Here is a 27,375-nt window from a genome sequence, read left to right as displayed (position 1 = left end):
GCTGGCAAAGCAAAAACAAGTTGCCAGCAGTTTATGCTTAAGAGCTCACACCAATTGCAATACACAAAAACGCTTGTTTTTAAGACAACCTCTGACTTGAGCTACTCTGAGTAAACAGGATTAACAATCAAGGGACCACCTCAGTCTGCAGTATTGAGTGAGCCCCATCCTTGAAATGCCTGGCCATGTCTGAGTACTAACTGATTTGGAGGGTTCTCTGTTTTGTCTAGAGTATTAAGGAATTATCCAGAATTTCCCAAAGTATGCACAAGAAACAAACATTTTTAAATAAGTTGTTTTTTAGAAGACATTTTATTTTGAAATAATTTCAGACTTGAAGAAAAGTTACAAAAATATATTTTCAATTTCCATCTATATGCTTCACTCACATCCCAAATGTTATTTTATTATATTTGCTTTTTCTTCTCTCTTTCTAAATATATAAACATATATATGTATATATCTATGTCCATATATATATATATATATACACATAAAATATTCTTTTAAAAAAACCTTTTTAACCCTAAACACGTCAGTATTTCTTAAAAAAGCAAGGATGTTACATACCCACTCTACAATGATTAGAATGAGGAAATTGATCTTGATGCAATACTATATTTACTAATCTATAGACCTTATTCAAATTTTGTCCATTTGCCTCAATAATGTCCTTTTATAGCAAAAGAAAAATTTCCTATGTATGTATGTATGTGTGTGTGTGTTTGGGGATCATTGTATGTTCTAAACTCTTTCAGATATTCACAATGAACATTAGCATATTGACGATGCTGAGAAATCTTGCAGTAAAAAATCTATTTAACCCTGTGTGCTAGTGTTTCAGAAAGATTATTTCCGAATTCTCTGTTAGTAATTAAAGATTCAGTTACATTGGTTATACTCTGCTCCCTAAGCCAGAGAAGTAAATTCAAAAGGAGCAAAACAGTTTTGCTGCTTACCTCTCAGTAAACCAGAAAAATTAAAGGAATTCCCAAGACTGCTAGTTGACTGTGGCTTCCCTTTGTATTTTCATACGACTATGGAGCCCACTTGACTTCCCAGACTTTCAGACCTCTCCCCACCTTCCCTTTCTACCTCCATCCTGGTCATTGTTTAGTCTTCTAATTCAACAGTGGTCATACATGGAGTCCAGGTTGGTGCGTTTGCCCACTAGAGGAACCAGGGTCAAATGCCTCTACAATTTTGAATAACAGCCTTGGTTATTAAAAAATAGGACCAGACTCATGTCTTCCTATGTCTCTCAGAGAAAGACAAGATTAGCTCTTGATCTGACTCTAACTGTGCATGGCCCTTCCCTTTTTAGAATGCCTTCACATGGCCACATCTCATATTCAAGAGGTAATCTCAGGTTCTTCCCTCCCAACTTTTTGTCATTGTTGTCATTGCAGGAGTTCTTATTATATTCTTACCTGTATAATGTACCCATATTTCTCTTTGAAGATTCGGTATGTGTAGACAAAACTTTTAAACCTGTGGAAAGATGACTGTGTGAATCATAACATTCTTATAAGCAAAACCACATAACCTATACCACTATATTTTGTGTGCAACGCCTTTGTCAATCTTGGATCCCGAAAAGAAACTGATCGTTTTCAGGCTTTCTCATCTGTGAGACTTTGAAAGAGACAGAGGTTTTGAAATGAGGACCTTTGTTCTGGTGGTGGAAGTCTAGGCTGTAGCAAAGAGCATAAGGAGACAGAATTTACAATCTCCAAGTTCTTGGTGCTTCTCGCTAGTTTTTTCACTCAGCTCTAAGTTGAAACAACAAACTAAATACCACTGAGCCATTCCTATATTGTTTATTAAATGATGTGTCAATCTCATTAGAGGGAGCATCACTAAAATGGAGAAGGTTGGGAATTTTGTCCAAGGAAGTGATTGCGCTCTTGCTCCTCATTGGAACAGGAACCACTGTCTAGGTAAGCTAACCAGAATTTAGATAACAGATCCAATCTAGCAACTTCTGAAACAAGAAATAGCATACCTTACCATAGTTCTTCAATTCCAAAATGTCATCAATCGTAAGATACAGTATCAATTTAATGATAGCTTTCCAGGAGAAAAATGCATATGTTAAATATCTTTAAACATGTTCTGATTAAACATGTTCTGATTCCACAGAAATATTAAAATGTAAAAAATGAGAATCAAAGACATTGACATGAGGTTCAAATTATCTGATTGATCCCCTCCTACTTGCATCCATGTCGAAGAATCAAATGACTGATCTTTTGACTGAATTGGGAAGTCAGACACTACGTATGGTTTTAAGGTGCAGGAGACTTCATTGCTGTCTGTCTGGAGACTTCAGCAATTGACTTCCCAATCCCAAGTTTTTGTGGAGTTTCCTAAGGCCAGAATAAGCCAGTGGGTGTCCCCAAATCACATGGCAAGCACCAAAAAGTTTTATGTGAGTCCTTGTCCACATGTGACAAAGTATCCCACAGTCTGGGAAGACGTCTCAAAAACGTCTCTTCACAGAAATATTGTTCAAATAAGAATCCAAACAAGGTCCATACATGCCATTTGATTGATCACACAGTTTTCTGAAACCCAACTATCATACATCCTGTTAGATTCCTAAGTAAATGACTTTATTTTTAAGTACATTGCTGTATTATCAGCCTGAGAAAATCTTCACTAGAGGAGAATGAAAGAATAAAACAAATGGAAGTTCTATGTTAATTAGTCCATAAGCCATACACTTCAAGTTGGAAAGAAAGACATTGCTCAAATACGGTCTTATTTTTTGCAAAGTATTTTTAATGAAATAACAAGCCACATTGCAACAATGCTTTACAAGAACTTGTGATACCTATGTGCATTTATTGTGGAATGTTTACCAAAAAAAACGCTATAAAAGATTACATAGCAGTGAGATTAGTATCCATATTATATGACTATGATATTATTGGGTAACTTTATTTTTAATACTTGCTGTTCTAATTGCTATTTTATAAAACTTTTAAGAGAAACATGGCTTTTCAGCCTGCATTTACACTAAGGAGAGGTGAAAAAATCATGCTTACCCTAGGCCTACTGCCCCCATCACAGTGATGACTGGGGAGCCCTTCCTTAACCCCCAACACTTGCAGTCTTGCTTCCACTCTCTCTGCCTTAAATCCATTGGGCTAATCTCATCATGCCCTCTATCTCTGTTTGTCGGTCATTTACAAGGACCCCAGTATTGCAGGTCATCTTTTTATCCTGTTTTCTAATCCTGCGAGGCTCTGCACACCCTCTGTTGTGTTCCTTTCTCCCCAGCTCCTGAAATCCTTCCACTGTGCTCTCTGGAATTCAAAGTCGACCATCATCAAAATCCCCCATCTCTTTAACGTGTTCTCTAATTGTCCCTGTCACCTTCTTGCTCTAAAGGAAACTTGACTCTGCTCTGAGGACACCACTTCCCCTGCATCCCTCTAAAAGGCTGCTGCTGCGTCCCACGGCTCTCTCAACTGCAGGGCCTAGAGGTGAGGCCAGTGTTCTCCTTGCTCTATGGTTCTTCACTGTGGTTTCGCTTCTTCCTCCAAATCCTCAGCTCGGAGTTTCATGCGGTTAGATTATATCACTTACTACCCCTCATTGTTGCTGACATCTCCTGATCCCTGGGTTATTGTCACTCATTTCTCCAGGTTTTAGCTCCTAGCTCACTGTAACTATCTTCAATACTATTTCTGCCTAACTTTTCAGCAATTTCAATTCACGTGTTTCTTATCCTTCTACACTCCAATTTCTCAGTTCCTTGAATTCCTCTCCTCCAGTGATTTTGTCCTCCACCTACATCAGCCACTCACTCCCACGTTCATAACTAGGACTGGTTACATAATTTATGGGGCCCAGGGCAAAATGAAGATGTAAGGCCCCTTGTTAAAAAATTACTGGGAATTTCAAGATGGTGACAGCAAAGCATTAAACCAAGTACTGGGCATAGGTTGAAGCTAGTCCTGCTCATAACTTTGACCTTGTAATTGCCAGTAACTGCAACTCTTTCATGATGTGAATTTCATGTATTCCACTCTCTTTACCCTACTTCCCATCTTTCCAGATCCCTTCCTCTAGTATGCTGACCCCAAGAATCCCTTGATTGCATAGACCCTCCAATCCATTGATCCTGCCACTTTTCACTGTTTCTCACTTCTTCACTCCCTTCTTTACCCAGGTAAATTGCTTGTCCACCATTATAATATACTCCTTTACCATCTTTCACTTTATTTACTCCATTAGCAAAACCAAAACCCTGATTAAGCCCAGCTCTCTACAGCCATATGCAGCTGGGGAGAAATACGCAGCTATGTTGACTGATCTCACTTTAGATTAATGATCACAAACCTCGAGTGGGCTCTTGGCCTTCAGGCAATAATTTTCTTTCATATTCTTCTCAACAATGATTCTACACCATCTCCTTTCTTCTTAAATCCTCAACACATCACTCTTAACTGATAATTTCACTGAGAAATGATTAAAGCAATCAGAAGAGAATTTCCAGAGTCCCATCACTACACCTATTAGCAAACACATTTGTATACTCTGCCTTTATTACAATAGATGAACTTTGCATGTGGCTCTCTAAAGCTAATCCCTCCCATCTCCACTGGATGCGATCTGCTTTAATCTATTCAAGGCCATAGTTCTACCAATTTTTTCCTCTTTCTCTCACATCATTAATTATTATCCTTTACACAACAGCCAGAGTGGTCCTTTAAAAAATGTGAGTCAGAGCGAGGTCCAAGATGCTAGTGTAGGAAGATCCTGAACTCATCTCCTCCCACGGATGCACTGAATCTACTGCTACATATGGCTCATTTCCTTCTAAAGAAGATCTGAAAACAAGGTGAACTGTTTCTCCACAACAAAGGATAAAAGGACCACATGAGAGAGGTAAAACAGGCAGAGACATGGTAACGGTAGTAGGTCAAACACTTATAAAGCTACTATGAAGGTTAAAAGACAAAAGTAGTGGGGCTGGCCCCGTGGCCGAGTGGTTAAGCTCGCGCGCTCCGCTGCAGGCGGCCCAGTGTTTCGTTGGTTCGAATCCTGGGCGCGCACATGGCACTGCTCATCAAACCACGCTGAGGCAGCGTCCCACATGCCACAACTGGAGGGACCCACAACGAAGAATATACAACTATGTACTGGGGGGCTTTGGGGAGAAAAAGGAAAAAAAATAAAATCTTTAAAGAAAAAAAAAAAAAAAAAAAAGACAAAAGTAGTAAAGTTAATTAAAACTACAATAATTAGTTAAGGATATATACCATAAACAGATGTAAAATGTCACATCAAAAACAAAATATTTGTGTGGAGGAGGTAAAAATGTAGAGGTTTGGAATGTGTTAAAATTTAAGAGGCTATCAACTTAAAATAGACTGATATATACAAAAATAATATGTGTGCACTTCATTGTAACCACAAAACAAAAATGTATAATAAATACACAAAAGAAAGCGAGAAAGGAATCTAAACACAACATTAAAGCAAATCATCAAAACACAAGGAGAGAAAGAAGGAGAAGAAAGGAAGTCAGAGGAACTACAAAAACAGCCAGAAAACCAATAAAAAAATGGCAATAGGTACACACCTATCAATAATTACTTTAAATGTAAGTGGACTAAATTCTCCAATCAAAAGACATAGAGTGGATGTGTAACTGCTAATCACACATTGCTGATTATTAACCTATAAGGTAACCAAGCTATTGTACAAAGGCCACAGGGACAGGTTTGAACACATCTAAGCAGGTTCTCAAATCTGACACGAAACTTTGTTGACATTAGAATGAGTTATTTTCCAGGAAGAAAAAGGGATAGGAAAGCCACCAGAGACCAAAACCCATTGTTAAGGAAGGAAATAATTTTGGACCTTGTGGGCAGAAAATAAGATGAGAAGTCTGGAGAATGGATGCCAGAAATAGCCTGACCCCCTTCTTATTCTCCCCTCCTCCCTATATAACAGCCTCAAGATTTTGTGCTTGCTTATATGATCTTTGGGACATGAGCCCAACATCTTCTGATTTTGCTAGCTAATTGAATAAATCCCTTTCTCAACCACTGACTCATCTTGGAATTGATTGGCATCAGGTTGCAGTGAGCAGAACGAGCCTTTTCTTGGTTACAGTTGAACAGATAAAAAATCAAGACTCATCTATATACTGTCTATAAGAGACTCACTTCAGAAGTAAGAACAAACACAAACTGAAAGTGAAGGGATAGTAAAAGATATTCTATGCAAATGCAAATGAAAAGAAAACTGGTGTAGCTATACTCATATCAGACAAAATAGATGTTAAAACAAAGACTGTAATAAAAGACAAAGAAGGGCATTACATAATGATAAAGGGGTCAATCCAGCAAGAATATATAACATTTACAAATATATATGCACCAACATAGGAGCACCAAAATATATAAAGCAAATGTTAACAGACCTAAAGGGAGAAATTGACAGGAATACAATAGTAGCAGGGGACTTTAACATCTCACTTACATCAATGGATAGATGATCCAGACAGAAAATCAATAAAGAAACACCAGCCTTAAATGTATCATTAGATCAAATGGACTTAATAGATACATACAGAACATTCCATCCAAAAGCAGCGGAATACACATTCTTCTCAAGTGCACATGGAACATTCTTCAGGATAGATCACATGTTACGATACAAAATGAGTCTCAATAAATTCAAGAAGATTGAAATCATATCAAGTATCTTTTCCAACCACAATGGTATGAAACTAGAAATCAGTTATAAAAGAAAACTGGAAAAACTACAACTATATGGTGATTAAGCAACATGTTACTGAAGAAATACTGGGTCATAAAAGAAATCAAAGGAAAAATCAAAAAATACTAGAGACGAATGAAAACAGAAATATGACATACCAAAATCTAAGGGATGTGGTAAATGTGGTTCTAAGAGGGAAGTTCACAGCAATACAGGCTTACCTCAAGAAATAAGAAAATCACAAATAAAAAAATCTAACTTTATGCTTAAAGGAACTAGAAAAAAAGAACAAACAAAGTCCAAAGTTAGTAGAAGGAAGGAAATAATAAAGATCAGAATGGAACTAAATGAAATAGAGACTAAAAAGACAATAGGAAAGATTAGTGTAGCTAAGAGCTGGTTCTTTGAAGAGATAAACAAAATTGGCAAACTTTTAGCTAGACTCACTGAGAAAAGAAGATAGAGGGCTCAAATAAATAAAATCAGAAGTGAAAGAGAAGTTACAACTGATACCACAGAAATACACAGGATCATAAGAGATTGCTGTGAACAACTGTATATCACCAAAGTGGACAACCTAGAAGAAATGGATAAATTCCTAGAAACATACAGTCTTCCAAGACTGAATCATGATGAAATAGAAAATCTGAATAGACCAATTACTAGTAAGGAGATTGAATCATAATCAAAAACCTCCCAACAAACAAAACTCCATGACTAGATGGTTTCACAGGTGAATTCTACCAAACATTCAAAGAATAGTGCCTATCCTTCTCAAACTCTTCCAAAATATTGAAGAGGAGGGAATGCTACCAAACTCATGTTACAAGACCAGCATCAGTCTGATACCAAAACCAGATAAGGGCACCACAAAAAAAGAGAAAATTACAGGCCAATATCCCTGATGAACATAGATGCAAAAATCCTCAACAAAACATTAGCTAACCAAATTCAACAATACATTAAAAGGATCATACACTATGATCAAATGGGATTTATTCCAGAGATGTATGGATAGTTCAATATCTGTAAAACAATTACCATAATATACCACATTAACAAAATGAAAGATAAAAATCATATAATCATCTCAATAGATAAGTAAGTCATGGGAATATGATGTACAACATGGGGAATATAGTCAATAATATTTTATTAACTTTGCATGGTGGCAGATGGTAACTAGACTTTTTGTGATGATCATTGCACAGCATATACAAATGCCAAATCACTGTATTATACACCTGAAACTAACAAAATATTGTAAGTCAATTATACTTCAATAGTAAAAAAATGTGAGTCAGATTGCGCTACTCCTCTGCACAAGAATCTGGTCAATTTTAAAGAAGAAAAATAAGATTGGCTATGTGTTTGTTTGTGGTAGCGGTGAGGGGGCAGTGTTTCTGTCTTAACGGGTCTCAATTCTTCTTATAAAGCTATAATTAACCTATCAAGGACCTGGTTCCAGAGTAGAAAAGATATTAATGGAATAAAATAGAAAGCCTAGAAACAAACCCATGTATGTATGAAAACTTGCTATGTGATAGAGTTGGCACAGCTGATCAGTGACGATGGGATGGACTATTTGTTAAATGGCAATGGCAATGTTATCATGTGGAAACAGATAAAATTGGATCCCTACCTCACACTCTAATTGAAGACCCAATTATGAAAAAACAAAACATTCAGCTTAGGAGAAACAAATGTAAGTGAACAACTTAATGACCTTGAGTTAAGGAAGGAGTTCTTAAATCACAAAAAGTACAAGCTGTAAGAAAAGATTAATAAACTTACTATATTAAAATTAAAACTTCTGTTTATCGAAATATACCATTATCAAAGTGAAAAGTCCACTGACTGAGAGAAAACAATTGCAACAATAATATACAATAAGAACACTAGTGTACAACAAGGAAAAGACAAATGGAATGGCCAATAAAAGTATGAAAAGATGCAGGGCTGGCCCTGTGGCCGAGTGGTTAAGTTCGCGCGCTCTGCTGCAGGCGGCCCAGTGTTTCGTTGGTTCGAATCCTGGGTGTGGACACGGCACTGCTCATCAAACCACGCTGAGGCAGCATCCCACATGCCACAACTAGAAGGACCCACAACGAAGAGTATACAACTATGTACCGGGGGCCTTTGGGGAGAAAAAGGAAAAAAAATAAAATCTTTACAGAAAAAAAAAAGTATGAAAAGATGCTTCGCTTCACTGTGAATCAGGGAAAAACAAATTAAACCACAATTAGATATCATTTCATATCAGATTGGCAAAGATTTAAGAGTTTACTAATGAGAAATATTGACTGTTATGTGGAGCTATACAAAGTTTTATATACTACTAATGGCAGTGTAATTAGATACTGATGTCTTAGGGAGCAATCTGGCAAAATTTAGTAAAGCTGAAATGTGTACAATCTATGAGCCCAAATATCTGCTCTTTGAGATTGCAATATTGGAACAAAACTGAAATGCCAATATTTTATTATTTATTAAAAGCAAAGATCATTGAATGTAAGTATTTAATAAAAATTGTAAATATATTATAAAATATCAAGTAAACGTAAATATTGAAAATACATATTTTCTAATATGAATGATAATTAGATTAAATTAATTAAAATATATTATTCAAACAATGATAAATTAAACACTTTATAAAACCTATTAAATTAAAAGTAATAATGAAAAATTTGAAATAAAATAGCTTTTTTTAGTGCAATTTTGAGATAAAGAGGGAGGGATGAGGGCAGGAGAGGGCAGGAGCAGGGAGAGAGGATGTATCAGTGGTGTCCTCATTGAGTTCTGAGGATTTTTTTGTGCAAATTTTTCCATCTGTTGGAAAAGCTCTTGATCTGTTTACATTAGTTTGGGAATGGTAAAGATATAAGTATAAGCTAACTTTAAATATTTTCCTTTAATTTGTTCATCTTCAAACAATCTCATCTCTTGTTCTGCAACTTTGAAAAAAACCTGTTTTGAACATTTTGGGTCTTTATAGGAGCTGATAACTTTTTATTGAAAGCAAGCTACAGAGTTCATTGTTTAAACCTTTAGTAATCTCAGTGGTTAACTTTCTACGTTCCACATGCTTACCTCTTCAGAAACAACCTTTATCCAAACACAAAAACAAAACAATAACAGATAAACAGGGCTCACCACTAAGTATTTGTTATCTTTGCCATCAACCTCACCCCTTTGGAAGCATACTATTTTGTGGTAAAGGCTATCTATGTTTTTATTCTCTGGTAATTCTCTTTTAGGGAGGTTTCACTTTTTTCAATATTCAGAAAAAGTTCTAGATGCTTCAAAAAACAGACTTAAAATGAATATAGTCTAAAAGTTTGTCTCCCCAATTTTTCCCCCTGTGCCTTTAGGAGGATCGGGTGGGGGAAGGGTGACTACAGGCTGATTCTCATGGGCAAAGAGGAGTGATGGGTAGATTGGGTTTACTTGGTGTATTCCTCTCTTAACAGGTCTCAAGTCTTATAAAACCATGATAACCAACATCACAATATCCTCACTATCCACATACCACAATAATCAGCCACATGCTCTTTGCCATCTGAGGCTTCGCTCAAAGACCTGGTGGTGCAAGGTAGTTGAGTTGAGGATTCAGGGCACCAAGTGCTTCAGGGCACTTTGGGGCAGGATGCTCCGCCAGAGGGAAGGGAGTGGAACTTTTGAAAAAGATCAGCCATTACTATCCAAACACACCATTTATCATACTGAATTTTAATTATCCATTTACTTGTCTGTGATTAGCACTTGGCTGTGAGTTCCACAAGGCCAGAATTATGTCTGTTTTGTTTACTCTAGCACATTGCCTGTCTCATAGTACATACTCAATAAATATTTGTTGAGTTGCTTTGAATTATGTTAACAAGAAATGTACCAAGCCTATAATGAAAAGTCTTACCAAGAGACATAAAAGAACACTTCACAGAGTAAAAGGAGATGCAACATTTTAGAATAGAAAGATTGAATATTGTAAAAATATTAATTATCAAATTGTACTTTTTTTTTCATTCCTAGCTCCAACTGGCCACTGAACTCGAGACTCAGTTATCCAGCTGTTGACAACATCTCCTCTTGGATGTCTACTAGACATTTCAACTTAACGTGTTCAATACCAGATATCCCTGTGCTGGATATTTTCTGTATCTCCATATCCTCTTTCTAACATTCCCCGCTCTGCTCTGTGCTCTGACCTTGCCTTCAAGCTTCTGATTGGGTTCACCATGGGAGACATATGCAAACAGCATGTATGGAGATAGATATAAGAGTGTTAACCAGGAAGGATGAAATAAAGATGAGTCTGGCTGAATTTGTCAGTAAAGGCACACTCACCCAGGATTCAGAATTTAATGTACTATCTCATGCATCTCAGAGTGGCATAAATATTCTGCTAGACTAGTTATTTGAAGCATGGATTCAATAATGGCCTATATTCAAGAGAGATCAAAATGCCAAAACTTCCCTGGCAGTCTATAGAGAAAGGAGTTGGAAGACTCAGGGAGATGGGAATGTTGTGATGAATCTATTTATGGAAACTGCTTAGTCATTTCTCACCCCCCCCCACCCCCCGCCTAGGTGTCTGAAGGACAGCATCTTCATGATGCACTAAAAAATACATAGTGAGGAGAGCACCAGTGTCTTTAAAACCTGTAGCTACCTGCTATGAGCTGGGGTTGACAGTGGGAAATTCTGCAATGGAATTGGGTGCCTTGATTTCAATGGAAATAATGGGACCCAGGAATAGTAGCAGTCAGGTGTTAGCACGCAAATGAGAGACAAAGAGGTCACAAGTATCATGAGAAGCCAGAGGGATGTAACAGTATAAGAGCGGTTTGCTCTACAAGGATCTGTGTTGATGTCTAATAGATTCAGTTGATTCCAAGGCATGGAAGAGAAGGGCAACCTAAAGTGCTGTTTGATATAAATGCAGAGAGAGAATGTCTATTTCTGGTGGCAGAACCCTGACTTGAATCACATACTAGGGATTCTTGCATCTCTTACCCAATTTACATACTTCATCCTGTTCACAGGCCCAGAGCCCTTTTGAAAGGGATGCTGGATTTGAAAGGAATATGACCACTCTTCTCCAAGACTTTTCCAGAAGAACCTGCAGCATTAACCAGCGGCAGTGCGTACTGCGACAAGGAATAATACCCAATATTTTTGAGAGTTATTTGATACTAGCTCTGAGCTGACACTGATCCCTGGAGACCCCAAATGTTCCCATGGTCCACCAGTTCAGAGGCAGAACTTGTGAGAGTCAGATGATATAAGAAATCTTTGCCTGAGTCCATTTCAAGTAGATCCAGTGGGACCAAAGGACAATCCTATGGTTATTTCCAAAGTTCCAGAATGTAGTTATGCACTTAGAAATTGGGAGAATCTTTTAATTGTTTCTCTGATTCATAGAATGATGACTATTGTAGTAAGAAGAAGCTCCTACAACTGGCCTCATCTGTCAAGAAAGTAAACTAAAAGCAATTTCACATTCCTGAAAGAAATTTCTGTACTAAAGACACTATTAAAATCAAGAAATATGCAGTGTGTTAATTCCTACCACATTCTCATTTAACTCATTTATTTCACCAGTGCAAACACCAAATGTGTCTTGGAGAATTACTGTGAATTATTATAACCTCAAACAAAGATTATTGTGTTTACAGCTGCAGTTCCAAATGTGCTTCTTTTTGTGGATAAAATAATCACAGTTCTGGCACCTAGATATAGGAAAAGATTTGCTGTAGATCAAATAAAAGCAAGCTGTCTAGATAGCTAGCTAAAGTTCCTAATGGCAAGGTAGTCAGAACCAGTTTGCCTTCATTTGATGGCAGGAACGGCAGTACACAGTCATGGCTTTACATCAAAGATGTGTCGTTTCTCTTTCTCTGGCATGAAACAACCCAGAAGGACCTTCATTATCATAATATCCTATAAAATATGATGTTGGTTCATTTCTAGGTCTGTTTCTATTAACATTTCTCCTCATTATGGATTGTATTTCCTGCCTCTATTCATACCTGGTAAATTTTGATTGGGGGCCAGACATAGTGGATTTTACCTTATCTGATGCTGGATATTTCTGTATTCCTATAAATATTCTTGAACTTTCTTCTGGGATTCAGTTAAGCTCCTTAGAAATAGTCTGATCTTTTAGGGGCTGGTTTTAAAGCTCTATTAGATGAGACAAGAGCAGCCTTGAATCTAGAATTAATCCTGTTCCACTACTGAGTCAATATCCTTCGAGTACTCTAACTGATGCCCATGAAGTATGAGATTTCTTCTCATTTGCTGAGAAAATAACTACTTTGAGATCAGTGTAAGCTCCAGAATTTCTTCCCTTGGCTCCTTTTGGGTGATTTTTTTTTTACCCCACCTTGGATACATTCCTCACAGACATGGGATATTCAGCACTAAGCTGAAGATTCAAGGAACCTCTTTGTAGATCTCTGGAACTCGTTCTCTTCTGTATTCTCCTCTCATAAACTCCAGGTGCCTTGGCCTTCCTGGACTCCTAGCTCTATCTCATCAACTCAGGGAGATCATTAGGCTCCATCTGGGTAGATAAGGACATTAATACAGTTATTAAAATTATCTTGGATGTTCAAGAATGTAGAGGAAAGATAGAGCTTGTTAAGTAGAAACATGGAAGACATCAAAGAGACAGCTAAATTGAAATTCTAGAGGTAAAAACTACATTGTCCAAGATTAAGCATACTGGATGGGATTAGCAGCAAATTTCACATTACAGAAGAAACTAGTGAACTTGAAGACAAAGCAATAGAAACTACCCAAAATGAAAATCAGAGAGAAAAAAAGACTGAAACAATAAATTGAAAACCAGTGAGCTGTAGAACAACTTTGAGTAGCCTAAATAACCTGTAATCAGAATCCCTAAAGTGGAAACAGAAAAAGTATTTAAAGAAATAACAGACAAAAATTTTCTAAGTTCGATGAAAACTATAAACCCAGATATCCAAGAAATTCAATGCACCCCAAACTCAAGAAACACAAAGGAAATGACACAAAGCTGCATCAAAATCAAATTGCTTAAAACTAATGATAAAAAGAAAATCTTAAAAGCAGTCGAGGAAAAAAAGATACATACCTACAGAAGAACAAACATAAGAATTACAGCAAACTTCTTATCAGAAACAATGCAAGTCAGGACATAGTGGAACAAAATCGTCACAGGATTGAAAGAAAAAATTGTCAACCTAGAAATCTGTATCAGGAGAAAATCTTTCAAAAACTGAAAGTGAAAAGAAGACATTTTCAAATACACAGAAGCTGAACTAATTTATGCTAGTAGAGATGCGCTACAAGAAGAGTCATAGGAAGTCCTTTAGGCAGATGGAAAGATGGTACCAGATGGAAATCTGGATCTACACCAGTGGTTCTCAACCAGGAGTGATTCTTTCCCATAGAGGGACATTTTGCAATGTCCAGAGATATTATTGGTCATCACAAATTGCACACGGCATTCCCCTCAACAAAGAATTATCTGACCCAAAATTTCATAGTGCCAAGATTGAGAAACCCTGGTACACACAAAGGAATGAAGATTACCAGAAATGGTAAAAATGTGGATAAAGAAAAAATATTTTTTTCTTATATTTAAAATCACTTTAAAAGGTAATTGCTTGCTTAAAGCAAAAATAATAACAATCTACTATAGGATTAATAAAATATACAGAAATAAAATGCATGACAATAATAGCACAAAGGCTTGATTAGAGTGTGGAAGAAATGAAAGGATATTATTGTGAAGTTCTTATACTATAGGTAAAGTGGTATAGTATTACTTAAATATAGGCTATGATACATTAAATAGGCATACTATAAATACTAAATAAACTACTAAAAAGCAAAGAATTATAGCTAGCAAGCCCACAAAAGTGAGAATTTGGAAATACAAAAAAATGTTCAATCAATCCAAAAGTAGGCAGAAAAAGAGGAAAAGGGAAACAAAGAACAGATGTGACAAATACAAAATAAATGCCAAGATGGTAAATTTAAACTTAATCATATCAACAATTGCATTAGATACAAATCATCTAAACATTCCTATTAAAGGGAAGATACTGTCAAATTGTATGAAAAAGTAAGACTCAAGTGTATGATTTCCATAAGGGACCTGATGTAAAAAAGACTCAAATAGGTTAAAAGTTAATTGATGTGAAAAATACATCAACACTAATAAAAAGAAAGTTGGCAATATCAGATAAAGTTGATTTCAGAGCAAAGACTATAATTGTGGATAAAGAAGTGTCTTTTTTTTTAAGACAAAGGGGTCAATTCATCAAGAAGATATAACAGTACTAAATGTTTATGCACCTAAATGTTTGTTTCAAAATACATAATGCAAAACTGATAAACTACAGGAAGAAACAGATAAATGCAGGATTATAATCAGAAACCTCAGCACCCTCATATAAATAATTGACAGTACATGTAGAAAGAAAATCAGCATAAGAAGGGAAATAATTTTTAAAGATTGTTGGACTATAAATGAGAAAAACAGAGAAAATTAATAAAAACAAAAGCTATTTTTTGAGAAGATAAATAAAATTGACAATGTTTTATTTGATATCAATGACGTAGAAATTACTTGAAAACACAAACTAACAAACCTCACTCAAAAAGAAATAGACAGAATAAACTTATGTCTATTAAATAGATTAAATTTGTAGTTAAAAACTTTCCCACAAAGAAAATTCAAGACCCATTGGCTTTACTGATGCCTTCTACTAAACATTCAAGGAAGAAATAACTCCAAATGTAAACAAACTCTTTCAGAAAATTAAAGAGAGAGCACTCCTAACTTATTTTATGAGGCTAGCATTTCTTTGATAAGAAAACCAGATATAGACATTTAAAACAGTAAAGATACAGATTATATTCCCCATGACATAGATACAATCATTCTTATCAAAATTTTAGCATATCAGATCAACTAGTTTATAAAAAGATATGCATAACAATCAAGTGGGATTTATCTCAGGATAAATTTAAAGATTGCTTTAACATTTGAAAATCAGTGAATATTGATTGAGTAGCTCCTAGAAGAAAATATAGGAGACAAGCTCCTTGACATCAGTAATGGCAATAATTTATTTAATATGACACCAAAAGTAAAAATCAACATCAAATTACATCAAACTAAAAATCTTCTGCACAGCAAAGGAAACCATCAACAAAATGAAATAGCAACCTACTGAATGGGAGAAAATGTTTGCAAATCATATAATTGATAAGAGGTTAATATCCAAAATATATAAAGAACACATATAAGTCAATAGTTAAAAAACAAACAATACAATTAAAAAATGGGCAGAGGATCTGAATAGACAATTTTCCAAAGAAGCCATACAGATGGCCAACAGGCACATGAAAAGATATTCAACATCAATAATCACTAGGGAAATGCAAATCAAAACCACAATGAGATATCACCTTACACCTGTCAGAATGGTTATTATAAAAAAGACAAGAAATAAGTGTAGGAGAGGACGTGGAGAAAAGGGAGCCCTCGTGCACTGTTGGGTAGAATGCAAATTGGTGCAGCCACTATGGAAAACAGCATAGATGTTCCTTAAAAAATTAGAATAGAACTATCATAGGATCCAGCTATTCCACTTCTGAGTTTATATTCAAAGGGAATGAAAAATGTAATCCTATGTTTATTGCAACATTATTCACAATAGCCAAGATATGGAAATAACCTAAGTGTCCATCAACGGTGAATGGATAGAGAAAGTGAGGTATGTATATATATACTTATATATGTATATACTTATATATATGTATATACACACACATACACACAATGAAATATTATTCAATCATGAGAAAGAAGGAAATCTTGCCACTTGTGACAACATAGATGGAACTTGATGGCATTATGCTAAGTGAAACAAGCCAGACAGAGAAAGACAGATATTGCATGATATCACTTATACATGGAATCTTTAAAAAAAAGAAAAGATTAGTTAACAGACTAAAAAGCAAAAATTCATACTACCATCTTAGTTGATGCAGAAAAAGCATTTGACAAACTTGTATACTTTCCTGATAAAAAATCTCAGCTCGAATAGGAATAGAGGGGCTAAATTCATAGTTAATGGTAAGAGACTGAATAATTTTACCCCAAAGTGGGGAAATGACAAGTATTTTTGCACTCATCACTTCTATTCTACATTGTTCTGGAAGTCCTAGCTAGTGCAACAAGGCAAGAAAAAAGAATGGAATAGAAAGATTGAAATGGAAGAAGTACAACCATCTTTAATTGCAGATGGCTTGTACATAATCATATGGACTCTACAAAAAAGCAACTAGACTAACAGTGAGTTTAGCAAGGTTTCAGGATACAAGTTCCACATACAAAAATCAATTGTGTTTCTATTTACTTGCACTGAATAAGTTGAAAGTGAAATGAAAACATTATTTAAAATAACATCAAGCATGTGAAATCTTAGGGATAAATTTGACAAAAAATGTTACAAGACCTGTCACAAAACAGTTTTGAGAGAAATTTTAAAAGACCTAAATTAAATGGAGAGATTAAACCATGTTCACGGATCAGAAGGATCAAGATTCCTGTCAGTTCTCCCCAAATTGATTTATAGATTCATACAGTCTCAATCTAATTCCCATTGTGCTTGTTTTTATGATAGTTGATAAGCAGACTCTAAAGCACGTATGGAAATGAAAGGGACCTAGGATGGCCAAAATAATCTTGAAAAAGTTGGGAGACTTACACTGTCTGTTTTAAAGACTTGTTATAAAGTGATAGTAATCAATAAAATATAGAATTTGCATAAAGATAGGAAAAAAGATTAATGGTAAGCGCTTAAAAATAGATACAAACTTATACGGTCAATAGATTTTTTTGCAAAAGCACCAAAGTAAGTCTTTGGGAGAAAGAATAATCTTTTCAACAAATGAGCTAGAACAATTAGGTAGGCATACTTCATAAAATGAACTTCAACCCTAACCTTACCACAGACACAAAAATTAGATCAGAATGGGCTACAATAAATGTCAAACCTAAAACTAGAAAACTCTAGAGGAGGGGCTGTTGCCAAGCGGTTAAGCTCACGTGCTCCGCTTCAGCGGCCCAAGGTTTCACCCATTCAGATCCTAGGCACGGACCTAACACCACTCATGTAGCCATGCTGAGGTGGCACCCCACGTAGCACAACCGGAAGGACCTACAACTAGAATATACAACTATGCACTGGGGGGCTCTGGGGAGAAGAAGAAGGAAAAAAAAGAGGATTGGCAACAGATGTTGGATCAGGTGCCAATCTTTAAAAGAAAAAAACAAACTCTCGAAGAAAATAAAGGAAAAAATCTTTTTGTGATAGGCAGTAATTTATTGGCTACAATACAAAAATCGCAATCCATAAAAGAAAAAATTGATAAATTGGGCTTCATTAAAATTAAGAACCTCTGTTCTTTGAAATATACAGTTAAGAGGATGAAAAGACAAGTCACAACATAGTAGAAAATATTCACAAACCACCTATCACATAAAGAACTTACATTCAAAATATATAAAGAATCATCAACTCAATAAGAAAATAAATAATAAGAAAATACAACTTTTAGATTCTTTTTTTTTTTTTTGAGGAAGATTAGCCCTGAGCTAACATCCGTGCCCATCTTCCTCTACTTTATATGTGGGACGCCTGCCACAGCATGGCTTGCCAAGCAGTGCCATGTCCGCACCTGGTATCTGAACCGGTGAACCCTGGGCCGCTGAAGCAGAACATGCGAACTTAACCGCTGCGCTACAGGCTGGCCCCACGACTTTTAAATGGGTAAAATATTTGAACACACACTTCATCAAAGAAGCTTTATGGATGGCAAATAAGTGTATGAAAAAATACTCAGTATCGTTAGTCATTAGCAAAATGTAAATTAAAACCACAATTAAATACCCCTATATCATCGTATTATTAATATTTATGGCTAAAATTAAAAAGGCCATACAAGGTGATTGTGAGGGTGTAGAGCCGTCAGAACTCACAATGCCAGTGGGAATGTAAAATAGTGCAATCACTTTAGAAAACAGTTTAGTACTTTCTTAAAAATATAAACCTGCATTGAACATATGGCTCAGCCATTCCGCTCCTACTTATTTACCCAGGAGAAATGAAAACAGATGTCCGCAAGACTGGGTCACAGATATTCATAGCAAGTTTAGTTGTAATAGCTATGAGTGAGTAAACAAATTGTGCTTTATCCCTACAATGGAATACTACCCAGCAATACGTAACTGATGCATAATACATAGATGAATCTCAAAATAATTATTCTGAATGAAAGAAGTCGGACAAAAACACTACCACTTTATAATTTGACTTATATTAAATTCTGGAAAATATATATTAATCTATAGTGCCAGAAAGCACAACGGTGGCCTGGGGTCTAGGGGGTGGGTGGGACGTGTGGTAAGGAGAGATTAAAAAAGGTGCAAGGGGAGTTTTGGAGGTCATGGATATCTTCATTATTTAGGCTGTGGTGAGGGTTTCACGGGTGTGTACAAATGTCAAAATTCATTGAATTGTCCTCTTTTCATTTTATGTCAATGATACCTCAATAAAGCTGTAAACATAATTCATGACATAAACAAGCATATAAATGGAATTTATTTTTGCTCTAATATACAAACCAAATTTACATTCATATTACATATACGGCTTTGGCTGTTTTCATGGTTGGTTTTTGGCACTAGACAGAAAAAAGTGTTTCCTGTATTTGCTGTTAGGTCTTCAGTAAATATGTGGTGGTTTGACCCCAGTGTGAGATAACATACAGTAGAGGATGTCTCTGGACGCGACAGCAAGGAATGAGATCCAGATAGTCGCTCAATCATTTGTCAGGTTTATAGTACTTGGTGTATTGAATCGCCTACCTTTTTGGTTATCCTGTGGACAGCTTCAACCCCATTTAAGATGTGAGAAATATACAGGGCTTATAAGGACCATATTTAAATCTATGCCGTTACATTTTCAGTTAGGATTTGAAAAGGTTGGAATACAGGTCTTCTAAGTTTCTATTTATCTTTGAGTTGTTTTATGCTTTCCAACAGGGTTTAGCCTTGTAAACGGTTGTTAAGTGAAGTGCTGTGTAAGGATCTCTGAACTCTTGCTCGGTTCATAAACAGTCACAGATTAGCAGTTCGTCTCACACTGTGACCAGCATTGTGGGGAAACTTATTCACGTTCCAGTTTTTAGTTTTATCTTAACCAAACTTCAAAAGATCAGTTGAAGGAATGGAATTGACTGTGCCCTGTGATGTCAACTATGTATTCTGCATTTTTCCGTGCCATGACACAATGGGGAACCCAAGGCAATAAAGAATGTTTTAAGACTTTTGACTTCTGGCCTTCTAACTGGTCTTGATCGTGGTGTGCATTGGTACAACCTTTTGTTGTACTAATTTGTCAATGTGTGTAGAAACGTTAAAACATCTAGGATTTTATCCTAAGGAGAGATTTGGGCAAACTTTCAAAGATGTAAGTACAAAAATGTTAGTTGTCTCAAATTACATTGGGTCCATTGGACAAAATTGGTAATAACCTAAATGTGTAATTATCTATAAATTATTATATATCCAATCAATAAAATACTAAGCAATCATGAAAGGATGATGTGTATTGGCTTTCTTCGATGTGGAAAGTTACCTAGAATACATCAGAAACAACAGCCCATCATGTAAAATGAACCATTTATGTACATTATTTGCTTATACACGCACACGCATGGAGAGCAGTCTGGAGATATGTGTGCTGAAATATCAGAAATGGTGATTTATGAGTGGTGAGATTGAGATAATTTCTGCTTTCTTTTTTATCCTTTCTCTGCATTTGATTTTTCTAAAACCACAAAAAAAATTGAATTATTTTTTTCTTTCTGAACTCTAGAGTCTTTCCAAAGAGCTCAGAATCTGAGAGCTGGAAATGACTCTCAAGATCTCTTCCACTCATTCTTTCTATTGCTGTTTCCTACCCAGTGAGGACATGCAGTAAGTCAGGGTTCAGGGTCTTCTTATGTGCCGTCTCCCTATGGCTATAGAAAGTCTCTGCTTTCTCTTCACGCTGCAGACGAATCCCATACATCTCCTAACATCTACTTCACTTTGACTGTACTGATTATAAAGGCAGACCCAGGTCCAACTTCTGACACCCATGAAGTCACACTACACAGACAGCATTTTGCACATTTGTGTTTTCTGGAAGCTTTATCGTGCTATAAGATCAGATAATATTTCCTGTCTGTGCTACTACATAGCTTTCTGGTCAGCGGTATATGCCGCTAGGCCAACTCTCTCTTTGACTTCCTTCCATCATTTCTAACTTGCCCATAGTTCTTGTATTTAGGTCTGTGAAAGCAAGGAAGTTGCCCTGATGAGATCAGTCATTACAGTTGTCCCACGCATCACAGTGTCCGATCACCCTTCATCGTGCCCACTAGGCTCTGAGCTGAGTTGAAGGCACCAAGTGAGTATCTAGCATAGTGCCTGGCAGAGGAGGGACTTTAAATAGTTGTTGAGCAACTAGAATTGGGTGGTCTGTACTGATCTGTGTGATAAAATTTCACAAGGAGGTCATCTGACCTGAGCCTTAAACCTGAGGGTTCCTGACATTTTGTCTTTCTTTCCGTGACGTGGGCGGGAAGGAAGTGAGGCTTGATCACACGCAGGTGCCCAACAAATATTTATTCTTGCCTCCTCATTTGATTTATTATTATTATTATTTTTACATTTCTTAGTGACTTCTGCTTTAGATGACTATATAAACTAGTTGATGTACCACAGAACAGTTGAGAATAAATGTCAGTTTTTAAAGAGAACCCCAAAATGGACGACCCACCCTGAGATCTAGGTCAAGGTCACACCCTTGCACCTTCTTTCTTCTTCCCACTACTCGCCCCACCATAGCTAGTTCTCACTGTCTCCCAGCCAGAGACACAACAGCCTGCGTGGCCATCACCTGCCAGCTTCAGTACCTTCTCAATACCAGACTGCAGTTCCTAAAACTCAGCACCAGTCTTGTCATTTCCCTGCTCCGAAACCATCCATGTTTCCCTCTTATCTACAGAATCATTTTTTTAAGACCCCATAAGATTATAAACCTACTTTTCCGAAAGTGGGTTTCCAAACTACCTTTCGAGAACCCTGCACGATTCATATGTGCTTTCAAAGATCCTATGTCTAGACCTCTTTTCCTGCCTCCTTTCTTCCCTAAGGTGCTTTCCATCCAATTTCCATGTGACCAAATCTTATCTACTCTTTAAATCCCAGCTCAAACTCCACCTCCTCTAAGAAGGCTCTTCTGCCCATTTCTTCCATCCTTGAGTTTGTATAAAACTGTCTACTGAAATTTATACTTTAGCTTTATTTTCTTTATTTACATGTTTTGGATCCCCTTGAAAAAAATTGCAAGTGCCGTATTGGAATCTCCTTAGAAGATTCCCGGCCTCAGCGCAGAGTTTGAATAAATAGTAGGAATTCACTACATTTTTGTAAACATTTTTTAAATCGCAAAAGTAATACGGGCACATATAAAACATTTAAACAGTGCAAAAAAGTTATCAAATGAAAAGAACCCTTTCCCTAACTCACTCCATCTAAATTCCTAGCTGTAACCACCATTATAAGTTTCTTACAAACCTTCTAAAAATTTTATATGAATTTACAAGGATATAGGCATCTGGTTTTTTTCACACAAACTTTGCATCTTGCCTTTTTCACACAACAATAGATCTTAGAGGTTTTTCATGCCACATGCAGATCTGCCCAATCTTGTTAATGCCAATTTGCACATACTGTGCAGTCATAACTACAAGATAGGTTTTTATTAGTGAAATTTTGGGTCAAAGGTTATATCCATGCATATTGCATTTTGGCCACATTATGATCCAAAGAGGCCACATTAGCATGTGCAATGCTGTCTACTTCCCAGCACTCTAATTATATCTGGGTATTTTCGTTGTTTTAACTCTTGCCCATTGAATAGGCAAAAATGGTATCTCCTTATTCTTTTAATTTGTCCTCATAGCTCTCTAAGACTAAGAAGCCCTGAAGTGCATCCACAGAGACATTTGAGTTTTAATTCCTATAACCGCTAGAAGAAAAAGTTCAGTCTTCTCTAAAAGAGGAGAATACTTCACGAGAGTAGATTCCTACTGCTATCTATTCGAAATTGCTTTCTAAACTGGGCTAAACAAGTTCCTTCGGCAGGGTGGCTCTGATACTCTGGCCTGAAAGTTCATACTTAGCCCAGACCTTTGGAAATGCCAGATGAATTTTAACACGAGCAAGTCGTTTGAGAGCTCCAACTCTCTGTTTCTTCATCTGTAAAATGGGGACTGCTTATCCTTGCCTTGATAGACCACAAGAAGGGCGAAAGGAAATGATATGTGTGAAGCCCTTTAGAAACCTAAGAAAATTTGAAGTGCTATTAGTATTTTAAGTATTGCAAGTGGAGCCAGCAGAATACATGTAAAAACTTGTTCTTTCAGATTGAAATTTCATAAAGGGTTCCTAGCCTTTTCCACACCAAATAAACCTACTTCTATGGGACCGGACCTTTTTCACGTGGCGACTACCTTCTGTGCATTCCCCCTCAGCTTCCATGCTTCCTGCAGCCCTTCCATTCACCACTCCCACTCTGGCTGCTCCAGAGAGTCTCCACGTGTGGCATTTGTGCCAGGGGGAGAAGGGCAGGTGCAGGAGCATAGACAGACACATTCCCTCCATCCTCTCCTTGCAGCATCTAGCTATTTCTCACTCTGTTCGTTTGGACAGCAAGGTCAGAGTGAAATACAATTTCCTTTCCATTTGGTTGCCATTACTACATTCAGTAAAAGGTTTCAAACATGTAGAAGAAGAGGTTACTCACGAGACACAGAGGCACAGGACTCCCGGCACAGACTCGCTGTCTCTTAACAGAAAGTTGCCATCCACCCCTTCCTTGAGCAGCAAGGTCTCACAGTCTCGCTTGGACAGAGGACCGTGGTAATAAGGCAGATCCATGGAGAGCCCTCTCGTATCCCTGAAATTCAGCCCCAAGTCCAGGGACGATTCTGAGACGGGAGGCGAAGGCAGCTGGCCTAATGGGGCCTGTGGAAGTTCCTCTTTCTCCTCTGACTGGTGGGAAAGGTGAAGTTGTTCTGTGAGACTCCACCAATTCTGCAAGATTCAGGAAATGGTAAGGGTGGGGGTGATAAAGTGACCAAGACTTTTCAGCCTATAAATGGCCCAAGTGTGACTCACAGAAGTGGCTGAGAGCATGTTTGAGTACACAGTAGAAGGAGTTAGGTTTGTGGCTCAGGCTGTGGCGCTGAAGTCAGGCTCCCCAGCGCTGTGCTATCACCCTAAATCACCCTAAATCACCAGTTTTCACCTTTTCTGGCTACTGCTGTCCCTTCCATGGAGCACATCACTGATTTTGCTGAAATACGTGCCCATTTTCTGCCGAAGCTGCCTATGATTATGCTATGCTTAGCTCAGGACAGGTGCCCGAAAAGTGTTCAGAATGGCTGGCCCCGTGGCCGAGTGGTTAAGTTCACACACTCCCCGTTGGCAGCCCGGGGTTTCTATGGTTTGGATCCTAGGCGCGGACATGGCAGCATTCATCAGGCCATGTTGAGGCGGCGTCCCACATGCCACAAGTAGAAGGACTCACAACTAAAATATACAACTATGTGCTGGGGGGATTTGGAGAGTAAAAGCAGGGAAATAAAAAAAGATTGGCAAGAGTTGTTAGCTTAGGTGCCAATCTTTAAAAAAAACAAAAAAAGCATTTAGATGAAGAATGAATCTAGACATATCCAGACACGATGGGACAGTTGGAAAGATAGGATGTCCATGGGTCAAATGACATGAAAAATGGCAGATGTCAATGGAAATAGAAAGCAATTAGACACTATGGGAGAGGACAGGCCATTTCTTGGTTAAAGCTCTAGCCACAGGTAAACAAAGGCTGTTAATCTTCTTTAGATTTGTGCCTTTTGGGGAAGGAGCCAGTGCAGGTGGGAGGGATTATCTGGGTATACAAAGTTAGTGCAAGGATGCTTCTCTGGGTGGAAGAAAAGGGGATATTAGGCTTGGGTTTGAAAACCTTCAGGTCCTTTGAAGTTCTCACCCTGGAGGACAGCAGTGATCTTCCCCATGAAGAGAGACCAAGAAAAGTCTATCCAGCCAGAGACACTTGGCACCCTGTAGACAACCTGATGTTTATGAGAAAATTCCTTTTTTTTTTTCTCCTGAGACTTTTCTACCTCGATCAACTGATATTCTTGGGAAAGATAGTTTCTGTTATCTGAGGGTCAGAGTTAACCCTAAGAGTAATTTCCAAGGCCTTTATCCCCCCCAGATTTATTGAGATATAATTGCACATAACATTATGTAAGTTTAGGGTGTACAATATGTTGATTTGATACACTTATACATTATAAAATGATTACCACCATAACAGTAGCTGACATCTCCATCTTGTCCCATAACTACCATTTCTTTTTTGTGATGAGAACGTTTAAGATCTACTCTCTTAACAACTTTCAAGTATATAAGACAGTATTGTTAACTATCATCATCATTCTGTACATTAGGTTCCCAGAACTTATTCATCTAAAAGTGGAAGTTTGTGCCCTTTGACCAACATCTCCCCAGTTCCTCCTAGGCCTTTCAACTGTATGTAAATTTCTCTCCCTATTCAACTGCCTTGTGCAAATATTTACAGGAATTGGTACGTATCTCAAATATATATCTATAAAAATGGAACTGTGTGCTCGTGAATCATCCTTACTTCTCTTAATGCTTTCTTAACCCCGATCGTTGTTGCATCTTGCTGGTTTCCCAGCTGTCTACCCACTCTTGGAGATCTGTCTTACACTGAACTTCTTTGTAGGAGATTTTTGTTCTTCCTTGGAAGTCCCATTGCTCTTGTGTTGGTGTAATGGAGCGTCATGGAGTGACACTAATCAAGGGACTTATTATCAGAGAGATGTGCTTTCAAATCCCAATTTCTCTTGTGTGGCATTGGGCAATTCACTATTTAATTTCCTGGGAATGATGGCAGTTCAGGAGAGAATTTTTATTGACAAAAGAGGAAAATGGGTGCCAAGCTTGATGAGAGGATATTTTTTGACACAAGGGAGGAAATAATTGATTGCATGTTCAACAGCTTTATTATCACAGGGGCTTTAATGCCTTTTTTTTCTGTGTCAAAACCCAATCCCCTGATCCTTACTCAAGATAAGAAAAATGCAAATTAAATACATACTGAGATAACATCTCTCATCTATTATGTTGGTGCAAATCAAAAGTTTGAAAACACACTGGGTTGGTCATGCTGGGGTGAAATAGAATGACATCTTATACAATGTTGGCTGGAATACAAAACGGTTACAACAGCAATGGAGGAGAGTTTGGCAATATCTAGCAAATTTACATATTCATCTACCCACTGATAGAATCATCTTAGTTCCATTTTGTAATAAATAATTCAAGCAAAGCTAGTCAATGGGTAAAAACTTTAGGCAAATGTTTGATAATGATCTTTACAAAGGAAAGATCAAGCTGTCACCACCTAAACCCAATGATCAATCTTAGCAAGTTTAATGGTAGGACAGCCAGACGTCGAATGCCTACCAATTTGATGGGGTAGGAAACACACAGCACCACTGTGGAATGTACTTTCAAAAAAAGTTGAACTTGAAAAAGTTATAACTAACTTCCACATATGGGACCCTCATGAGAAAGCAGACAGACAAATCCAGTATGTGGAACATTCAATAGGACAACAAATGTGGTTTCTTCATACGTCAGTGTCATGAAAAACTGAGTCAGATAGTAGGGCGAGGACTGCTTGAGGTTAAGAGAGATTTATGAGGCATAAAACCAATACAACTTGGGGATCTTGTGTGGATTCTGGTTTGAAAAAAATCAAATACAAAAGTTTCCTGCCACTGGGGAAATTTAAATGTTGACTGGATATTAGATGATACCAAGGAATTATTGTTGATTTTGTTAGGTGTGGTCACGGCATTGTGCTTACGTGAGTAAATATCCATAGCTGGGTGATGGTGTAAGGGGTTCATTATATTAATGTCTCTATTTTTGTATGTCTTGAACATTTTTCATAATAAAAAATCCTTCCATTGTCATGTTATTCTGATCCCATGTCACCTCTGAGAATAGCTGCAAAATACACAGCAACATTCTTAATTTCTCACATGGATCCCCTTTCTCTCATCCATAGAAATCAAAGCCTACTGCCATTGTTGTAGAACATGACCCTATCCCTCTAGCCATGGTTAATTGGACCAAAGGTAGGCCCCTGACTCAAGATGGGCTAATCACAGACCCTCACGGAGGAATTTGGAGGGAATGAGGACAGGAAGAAACAGAGAGGTGCAGGGGATTGGGGAGAGGAAGGAAATAAGAATGGAAATGAATTTTCTAGGGATGGCTGTACAATGGGTACACTGTTGTACTGTGAACTGGTGGCCATGTACCACCCAGTGACCAGGAGAAGGGAGAGAACTGGTCCACAAAATGAAGAATGAAGTAGACTCATAGAGAAAAGCAGAGTCAAGAGATAGTCC

The 27,375-nt window shown here is 37.3% G+C and overlaps 1 protein-coding gene across 1 annotated transcript in view; it reads right to left on the bottom strand.

Moving 5' to 3' along the window:
- The window catches only part of SH2D1B (SH2 domain containing 1B), an 86,894-nt gene that overhangs the window by 6,164 nt on the left and 53,355 nt on the right, over nt 1-27,375 (bottom strand). The window contains exons 2-3 of the mRNA XM_014829520.3: nt 23,667-23,956; nt 1,431-1,491 (exon numbers count right to left, since the gene is read on the bottom strand). Coding sequence (XP_014685006.3) covers nt 1,431-1,491; nt 23,667-23,956 — 351 coding nt within the window. The remainder of the gene's footprint in view (nt 1-1,430; nt 1,492-23,666; nt 23,957-27,375) is intronic.

Source organism: Equus asinus, chromosome 25, assembly GCF_041296235.1.
Source record: "Equus asinus isolate D_3611 breed Donkey chromosome 25, EquAss-T2T_v2, whole genome shotgun sequence".
Classification (NCBI taxonomy): Eukaryota; Metazoa; Chordata; class Mammalia; order Perissodactyla; family Equidae; genus Equus; species Equus asinus.
This window is presented reverse-complemented; position numbering and strand designations above follow the sequence as displayed.